The sequence below is a fragment of the Corylus avellana genome, chromosome 3, assembly GCF_965113065.1.
Source record: "Corylus avellana chromosome 3, dhCorAvel1.hap1.2, whole genome shotgun sequence".
NCBI lineage: Eukaryota > Viridiplantae > Streptophyta > Magnoliopsida > Fagales > Betulaceae > Corylus > Corylus avellana.
Window position 1 is genome coordinate 24,590,789 of NC_142492.1, and position 9,503 is coordinate 24,600,291.

The 9,503-nt window shown below is 34.1% G+C and overlaps 1 protein-coding gene across 2 annotated transcripts; it reads right to left on the reverse strand.

Moving 5' to 3' along the window:
* Positions 1–4,941: 4,941 nt before the first annotated feature.
* Positions 4,942–6,011, reverse strand: LOC132175891 (Putative AT-hook DNA-binding family protein). Of its 2 annotated transcripts, XM_088514615.1 has the most exons (2): positions 5,309–6,011; positions 4,942–5,266 (listed from the first exon to the last, which is right to left on the reverse strand). In XM_088514615.1, exons 1-2 carry the CDS (start codon positions 6,009–6,011, stop codon positions 5,127–5,129), a joined length of 843 nt encoding a protein of 280 aa, XP_088370741.1. In that variant the 3' UTR covers positions 4,942–5,126. The 2 variants fall into 2 exon arrangements, with proteins under 2 accessions (XP_088370741.1, XP_059443964.2); XM_059587981.2 differs by having other exon boundaries at positions 4,942–6,011.
* Positions 6,012–9,503: the final 3,492 nt, after the last annotated feature.

A 9,503-nucleotide genomic window follows, 5' to 3' on the forward strand; every position in this document is an offset into this window, starting at 1 on the left:
GAAGTTTCAGGGGTTTTTCAATTTTAACATCAAAGTTCAAAAATTGGCAATCTACCCCCCTGAAGTTTCAAAAATTGGCAATTTAAACCTTCCGTTTAATTTTTTCGTTAAATTGGACGGAAATTTTTTTAAAAAAGACTGAGGGTAGTGATGTAATTTCACAGATTTCCATCCATTTAGACGGAAAAATTAAACGGAGGGTTTAAATTGCCAATTTTTGAAACTTCAGGGGGGTAGATTGCCAATTTTTAAACTTTGGAGTTAAAATTGAAAAACTCCTAAAACTTCAGGGGGGTAAACTGCATTTTCCCATATATATATATATATATATATATATCGTACTCTCTATTTAAGTCATGTCAATAAATGAAGTCATGTCAATAAATGATCTTTATTAGAAGTTTAAGTCTATTGAGTAAGCTGAGGTTGGGTTTTGGCTACCCAACCAAAGCAGAATCTAATTGTAAACAAATGCTAATAATTCTTAATTTGTAAAATGGTCTAAACAAAGATGAGAAACATAAGAGTACCCCTGCAATATACATGTTTGTTTCTCAACTCCATTCCTATAGCCCTGATAGCTCAGAGACCATCCAAAATATTGTTTATCGACAGACATCAAGCAAGGTTGGCCCTAATACATGCAAATATATACTACTATATATATATATACACCAAACATTGCCCTCGATTGTCTTGGTCGTTAATGTGAAACACAGCAGCATTCATATCCTGGAAGTTCATCAGACAATGACCTTCAGCGGCCAATTGCCGGACGATATATATTTCCACACACACACACACACACACACACACACACACATATATATATATATATATATATATATATATATATATATATATATATATATCCGCATCAACGTACCTTTTGAACAGCTTCCACAATTTGTCTATTTTTAACTCCATGGTCAACATCATTACTGCATAACTTTCAGTCAATGTTCATCGATCATGACATATTTTGCATCTTATAAGTAGTGTTTCTGACATCTAGCTAAGATAACAACATGATGATCATTTCTTAATACATCCATCTTAAAATCATATATGATGATCATGTTGTGTCTAACTATGTTGTTTCATAAAATATATACTTTGATGTTAATCATGTTTTGGATCTTCTGAAGCATGCAATTTAATTAAATCTATTAAGCATAAGAAATTATGCAGTGATGACTATTAATTTATAAAACAAATTAAAACATGCAGAATCCGCAGTACTTTAATTTGTCATCATTATTGTCGCAACCTACTGGTCACAAAACACAATTAACCATAAATTAAGACCCCGGAAATGTTGTTACACAAGATCATTGTTTACAGGAATTAAGTACATTAAAATAAACATAAAACTATGGTTTCTAGTGGAAATATAAAATTCATTTGATCTTGATTACTTATAAAGTTGACAGCTTAGAATCAAATGGTGTAAGCATAGACAATTTGATATTATATTGCACATCGACCCGGTCAGCTCCTTTTTTTCATTTTTTCCGATTTATTTTCTTTTGGTTACTTAAACAATTAATGATTCCACCACACTTGAACTACTTTAATTTTCCATAAGCTAATTAAGATCATTATCCCCTCACTCCTAACCACTCTTAAAGTATCTCAAACCATTTATAAATTTCCTCTTCATCTTTGTTTTCTTCTCCTCCTGTCTCTCATCATCATCATTATCATCAAGTCAAACTTAATTAGGATAAGAATAATTTAACGGTTTTGCCAGTTCACATGGATTTAAGAAGATGAAATCTTATAGGCTCATGATGAAGATTGAACATAGGCACTGAGGGAATGAGGTGATCTGATATGCTTATAATCTACATAAAATTAGGCGAAAATTTTCCCCTTTACTTATAATTAAGCAGACTTTCTATCATCCCCTAGATTTTAGTGCTCACATATTTTATAGATAGAAAGAGTACTGGAAGTATATATAAGTTTAATTTCTTCCAAGAAAATTGGAGGGATAGCCATGTGTGATTTTGCACGGAAATTACATCTTATCAACACCAAAATTGTGGCTAGCTAGTAGCTGGATCATGTCGGTCATTAATATGTATTGCATTCGCATGTATCCAATTCAACTAGTAAATTTATAGTTCTCATTATTAAAATATTAATTAAATGATTACATTTATAATTTTTTCATTAACTTAAGTTTTTTAGATAATTGGTGGTTTAACATAGTATCTGAACAAATTAAGGTCTTGAACTTGAACCTTATCTCTGTCATTCACGTCTTATTTCAATTAAACATTCAATTGAAGTTTTTGAAATAAGTTGTGGTTTAACGCTCATGTTTCCATCAAGAGTAAAGTAGCATCTCCCACATGCACCTTCATATTGTACTTATATTCCTTGGATATGTAAGAAAAATTTGCTTTTTAAAGGCCATTAATTCTTTAAAGAAACGCTTTATAATTCCAGCACCAATTAAAGAAGATTACTCTTTTGTTAATTTAGTCTAAGCTTCGAAAGAGATCAATTGCATGCGTAAATACATGGCTTGGTTTACCTTCAAAAGTAAAGTGGGATTTTATCATCAAAAGTGGGTCTTGGAGTAATTAATCAAATTAACAAGCCCCGAGGCCTAACTAACATACAAATTAAGTTGATTAGTGAAGAGTAAATGATCCAAGAAGTGATCAGCTCAAACAATCCTATTTTTGTGGTTGATTACTCCAACACATTAAGTTGCAGAATTTGTTTTTTCTTTCATATATCATAATATTGAAGTTGAGGCTGGAACCTCCAGGATGAATATATCCATACTTTGCTGGAGTTAATATATATGATGCAATATAATGCACACAAGCCTATGTTTATATATATATATAATGTTTTTTCTTCCATATATCATTAATTACTACTAGAAGCTCTTCAGGCAGTACAGGAGGCAAAATCCCTCAATCTTCATCCGCTTTTGAAGTATATATAATGCCATATATCCTTTCGCACTCATGCAAGTTAATTAAAAGTAACCATAATTCATATTTTAACCTAAAGTTGGCCTGAAAACTGATTAGAAGATATCTTAAGCATATTCCATTCCTTAATGGCTTTAAGGAATCAAATGCACTTGTCCAAAGATAAGACCCATGAGAGAATTTGTTTCATCAATGGCACCCTCGCATTCATTTGAAGTGGAGAATAATTTAAAGTCAGTTGACAGTACTATATATATTAGCGGCAGACTAAGACAATGTCCTTTTTCATAGGTTATAATTATTGAGTCATCAGATGACTTGATTTAGTTCTAGAGAATAATAAGTTAGCTGAATTTTGCCTAAGCAATTTGAGAGATAAGCTGACTTGCTGTATCAAGGTATGTAGGGGATTGGTAATTAGGGCATGAAGGCCAGGAAAAGGGCTTAACAACTCATTGTGTACTGTTGATGTAATTTCCCTAAATAAAGTATATATCAAACAGAAAAGTTTAATAGCTAATTAATTTCTTTAATTGAAATATATCAAACAGACAATTTCATGAATTACATATTCGCTCATGAAGAAGAGGAATTCAGCACGAGAAAAATGCATGCCTCTAGATTTAACCTCTTAAAACCATGTTCATGAAATTTTTAAGTTACTGCGCATGCATGCCCCAAGTCTTGCTGTTAATGAAGATGAAAGTTTATATATATGCATCTGTATGCGCTTGTCATTGTTTACGTGCCTGCAAGTGACAAAATGCCTCAATGGCACTATCCTTACAGTTCCTGGCTGTTCCCAACCCAAATAGTTTCTAAAAATATTAAAAATATAGATGTTTTGGGCTTCGAGTAGATGATCATGAAAGAAAGAAATCATATTAAAATATAAATCAAATGATTAAATTCATTTTTTTATTAATTTAAACTTTTGAAATGAGTTGTGATTTGACATATTACTTCTCATTTCAATTAAGTATTGAACCTCACTAATTAAGGAAGAGTTTGAACTTGAGAGAGTACTGTTAGAATATAAATTACTATCTATCAAAGCTTTTGGAATAAGTAATGCTTTAACAATCAAGGTGGTTCTAAGAAAAATGTCTATACAGTCAACTCTTTCCTCAATTACATAAAATGGATCATGCAGGACACACAGCTAAGTTGACAAAACTACTAGATCTTCAATTGGGTAGGCTAAAACACCCTCTTGATTCCCATTTTGGTCATGAGAATTAGACTTAGACACTGCCCAAACTAGTTGCTTGAGAAATAACTCCTATTGCCTTTCTATGATCTCCAAAAAATTAATTGATAGAGAAGTAAATAATGCATGAACATTCATATTCATCAAGTACTGGTCAACAAGGGTGGACCCTATGTATAAGAGAAGAGTGGTTTTAGCATTGGAAACAAGGCAGCTGAGGTTTCTTTTCTTTTTTATACTTTCAAGACACATGGATATATGAGATGAAAAATTTGAATTCATAAGAGAACATTAATGTTTTGGCTTGACACCAACAAGAAGTCCATCCATCCAACTAGAGGAATCGAAACCCTCGGGAAAACTATGCAAAAGAAGAAGAAAAAAAAACACACACACACACACACAATCCCATGTTCCCAAATCCTATTACATGTATTTAATGAAAACACTTTCATAAATTAAAACAACATGGAAGTGTATGGAGATGGAGAAGGGATAAAATAGAATAGATGATCTAAAAATAGAAAACCTAGACGAAAACAAAGACAAACCTAGGTGATCTGTTAGTATGAGTGAAGGTTTTTAGTTGCTGCCGGTTTGTAAACATAATAATAATGATGGGATGACAATAGACATACATAGTGATAGAGAAAAGCTCATGAATCCTCAAACCATTTCATATTAGCAGAAGTTATAAGAAGCCTTACAGAAAGACTAATATTTCCAGAAATCAAAGAGACCAAAATCCAAAAAGAAAGTGGTAGAAGAAGAAGAAGAAAGAGTGGCTACAACATCAACGTACAGAAGAAGAAGAAGAAAGATGAGCATGGTGATGATACAGTCCATGAAATTTTCCTGACCTTTTATGAATGATTCCCAGAAGCCTCTCCCATCCAATATTGCAAAAACCTCCAACAAAGCCCTTTAAATCTATCACCACATTAATACATCAAACACCCTCAAAACGGGCCACGTGGCGCCGAATTCCCTGCCCACCCATCAACCGGCAACTGAACATTCGGCGACATATTGAGCGGCAAATTCAAGAAAGGAAAACCCGCAGACGGGTCTGAAAACGGGTTGTTCCCAACACCTCCTCCTCCACCGCCACCGCCGCCTCCGCCACCGCCACTTCCACCACCCGAACCCTGCGAGGCGGGGGGCTGTATCTGAAGCTGCTCTTCCTCCTCCAGCGGCAACCTCTCGTACGCAACGTTAGTAAACGACGCCGCGATGACGATGACTGGCCCCGCGGCGATCAACTCCCCCACCACACTCCCCCCCACCACCTGCCCCTGCCCGCCAGCCAAGAATATGGTCAAGCTTGTCGCCCCCGGCGGAGCCGGCGGCGGCAGGAAAGATCCCGACAGCGATAGTATCTCGAACCTCCCATGGAGCGTCACTATAGCCCCCGCCGCAGCCGGCTGCCTGAGGCTGACATTGGTGACAGTGCCACTGCCACTGAGAATACAGATCCCGCGTTGCCGACGGCGAGCATACGTGGCAACACAGTCGAACACATCGCACCCATTCCCCACCTCCAGAATATGCGCTCTCAGCGTGTTTGCGCTCTCTCTGGTTATTATCACCGGCGGCTTCGGCTTGTTCTTAGAGCCGGGTGGCCGTCCTCGGGGGCGCCGGCCCACGATGTCACCTTGGCCAGCTGAGTTGCCGGCGTTCACGAGGTCTAGCCCGTGGTGGGGACCATCCTCGCCGGAGTACTGGCCGCCACCGTCCTCCGAATCTTGCTGCTGCTGCTGCTGCTGTTGTTGTAATTGGAGGTTGAAGTCCGGCCTGTGGAGGTGAACGTAACGAGAAGCAGGGCCTAAATCCAAACCAGCCATAGACACATCAAAGGGAAACAAAAGGAAAACAGAAAACAAGGAAAATATTAAAAATAAGCGAATTAAAAAACCCTTAACTGTTATTTTTTTTTTAGCTTTTGTTTATTTTAAGGGAAGTGGGAAAATATTAAGAAAAAAGAAAGAAAGAAAGAGAGAGAGAGTGATGGAAAGAGAGAGAGCTCCGGAACTCGAAGCCTAGATTTGATATTTATATTTATTTTTTATTTTTTACGGAAATTAAAAAGCAACGACAAGAAGAGCAAGATCGAGTGCAGAGAAAGGGAAGGCGATCGAGGAAGAAGGAAGATGAGAGAGAGGTGTGTCTGGAGGGGGTGATGAGGCAGACAAGACTCAAAACGCAGTCATTTCTCTCACACCAAAAGTTTAAATATATGCGCTTAAAATAATAATTAGTTGAGAAATCTTTTTTTATATCCATATATATATATATATATATTGCTTTCTTGTGTTGATGGTGGAAGAAGGGGTCGTGCATTTTCCAACCCTACTCGCATTTACAGAGAGTGACATCAACGTACTCTATTCTGGGTGGCATTGATAATGGTGCTGTGAAGGAGGTCATCATCATGCAAGTGAAAATGATATGTATTTTAAGATTCAATTTTAAAAAACTGCTAATTTTCCTTTTTTCTTTTTTTTTCTCACTCCCATCAAGTTGGAGAAAGCTAGCTTTTTTAGATTATTTGAAGTTCCATCAAGGTTTTTTTAATTGTTTAGATAAATTTGCAATAATAATACAACCAGATTGTCATCTCATAAAGTACAGATAAATATATATAAATTTTTTTAAAAAACCAGGTACAGTTTGACTCTGTTAAATAACTTCTCTATGCTGTAATAAACGAGCTAGCTAGTAACCATTAATTTATGAACATTAGTCTCAAATCATGATTCTTAAATGAAAAACTTTAAAATAACAAGGTTTGGGATTGAAAACTTGTTTTCTATTTTTATTTTAAGATTTATTTACATCGTTTTGTCAAGATGGAAATCTTTTTATATTCACACTTTATGAAATAGAAAAATATTGAACTTTCTCACTTTGGAAAGCAGTGGCTTCTTTATATTATAATTTGTAATTTACAAAATTAAAAAAAATTCTTCAAGGATAACAACTTTTATTATAATTGTTTTACAAACTAACATAACAATGCATAATTATTGAAATAAACTATCAAAATTATAAATTATCAAATCAATTTATTAAAAAAAAAAAAATTGTAGTAAAAGATATATATATATATAGTACTCCTATTGGCGCTCCACAAAATTAGTAAATATATCTACACTCATGATTAATTGTAATAGTTAAATAGTAAAGAGAAATCTTTCAAGTAAATGTAGCAATACAAATTACTATTGAATCTAAAATTTAATGTTACGTTTAAAAATACACTTGAAAATATGCTCTTGAAAGTTTGTGTAGTATTTTTTTTTTTTTTTTTTTTTTGGTAAGTACATTAGAAACCGGGAAAAAAAAAAAAAAAAAATCAAACTAAAGGAGGTGGGTCTTTGCCACTACAAATAGGATAAGGAAGGGTGAAGTAAATGAGTGGAAATACAGTCAGGATAAACTCTAGTCACAGTCCAATACACCACATGATAGGCGTAGAGGTTTGTACTTCTCTAAAAAAAAATTTGTTCTCTAAGAAGAGGACAGAGGGATGAGATTATTAACAAATGTTGCAATTAAGTTGAAATAGAATTGAAGGCATATTGTGTGAGGGCGCGTGGGGATCGATGGGAGGATTTGTAATTGTTATTCAATGACATAATTAATTAAACAAATGAGAAAATGAAGTCTAGACGAGGTGAGTTTGTGGGTGGGGTTAGCCGATGAGTGAGGGGAGGGGGGGTTGGACTTTGTGGGGTTCGAATATAACCATGGTTAAAGGTGGGGAAAGTTGACCAGTTTGGGTTAAGTTGAAACGTGGGAGGGGGACAAAGCTTTATAAAAATTACAAAAACGAGGGGAAATGGGCAAGTGGGAGATGGTGCTGCGGCGGATGGGTCCCACTCTTGTCTTCTTCACCCACCCTGGACGGCCCTCTTCTTCTCCTTTTAGCCGCTCCCCCATCTTTGCTTCATTGGCTTCGCTATCATGCTTAACACCTATTATATGATCAAATGCACCCCATTGATTATGTCAGAATCCAAGAACAACCTATTATTTACTTATTTCCACGTATACTAAAGTCTTTACATTATATCCATTTTCTTTATTTCATAATTAATATTTCATTTTGTTGCTCCATTATTCCATTTTATGGTCTAGATTTAATGGTGTATACACGTTGCTGTTTCATTTAAAATTTTAAATGAAGTAGCATCATGTACATATTAAACGCAATAAAACAAAACTTTAATAGTAAAATAGATACTCTCCATTTTACTTCAAATAAAAAATGATCATATTATTCTATATTCCAAAAAAGATTAACCATTGTTATACGATCAATACAAGTCTTAATACTTATGTAATGTCCCTAACTCGCCATGTACCTATTATAGATTATTAAGTTAAAACAATAATTCTTTCTGATATAATGATTTTAGTCACTTGATTCTAAGAGAATTATTAATCCAATAGTAAAGATGTAGTGTGGATACTTCTAAGTTACCAGATGTTGTATTGGAAGGTATTACTCAGCTAATTTAGTCAAAGTAATTAATACTATTAGGGTTAAATGAACTTAAAATTTCAAATAATAATTTTGAAATTTAATTTAGGCAGTGGAGTCCTCAATTTAGTAGCAATTAGAAAATCTTTGTGAAAACAAAATATGGTACTCTGTGTGTGTGTGTATATATATATAGTGGTAGCACCCAATACTAGATATTTTTATTATAGAATGGTTACGGACATAATGATGATATCCAAGTATTAAGTGAAAGATTGATTTAATTACCCCAATTTTATTATTCATTTCCTTGTTAAATTATAAGATTGCTGTTATGTCCAAGTACAGACAAAGTTTGTCAGGTTGTTTAAAATCGAGTACATAACCTTGAGTATATATTATATACTATATTTAGAATTTTAAATAACTCTACATATATAATAATGGCAAACTAATAATATAATTGTTTGAGGTCTTTAATACATTTTATATAACTAATTGACCAAATTAAATTCTTTATTAAGTTAAGAAAAGCTGTAGTTGATGTTCTCACAATAAGTATATATTTGCAGTTTAATATGAGAAAAGGAAGCATCAATAAAGTTGGTTCCCTTTTCTTTTTTTTTTCTTTTTTTTTTTGATAATATATAAAATTTAAGCTATAATTAGAATTATTTTGAAAACACCATGACTTGAACGCTAAAACCTGTTGGTGTTAAACGGGGAAAGGAAGAATTCTTAATTACTTTCATTGACCAGAAATGAATTGCAAGCCACATTGCAAGTGCAGGGCAATTACCCTCCTTGTAAACATAAATCTTGATGAAGTTGCAATGAAATTAGGATTGAG

Excerpts from the sequence above, each read along its gene's own strand:
- LOC132175891 (XM_059587981.2), bottom strand. The coding sequence starts at position 6,011 with ATGGCTGGTTTGGATTTAGGCCCTGCTTCTCGTTACGTTCACCTCCAC.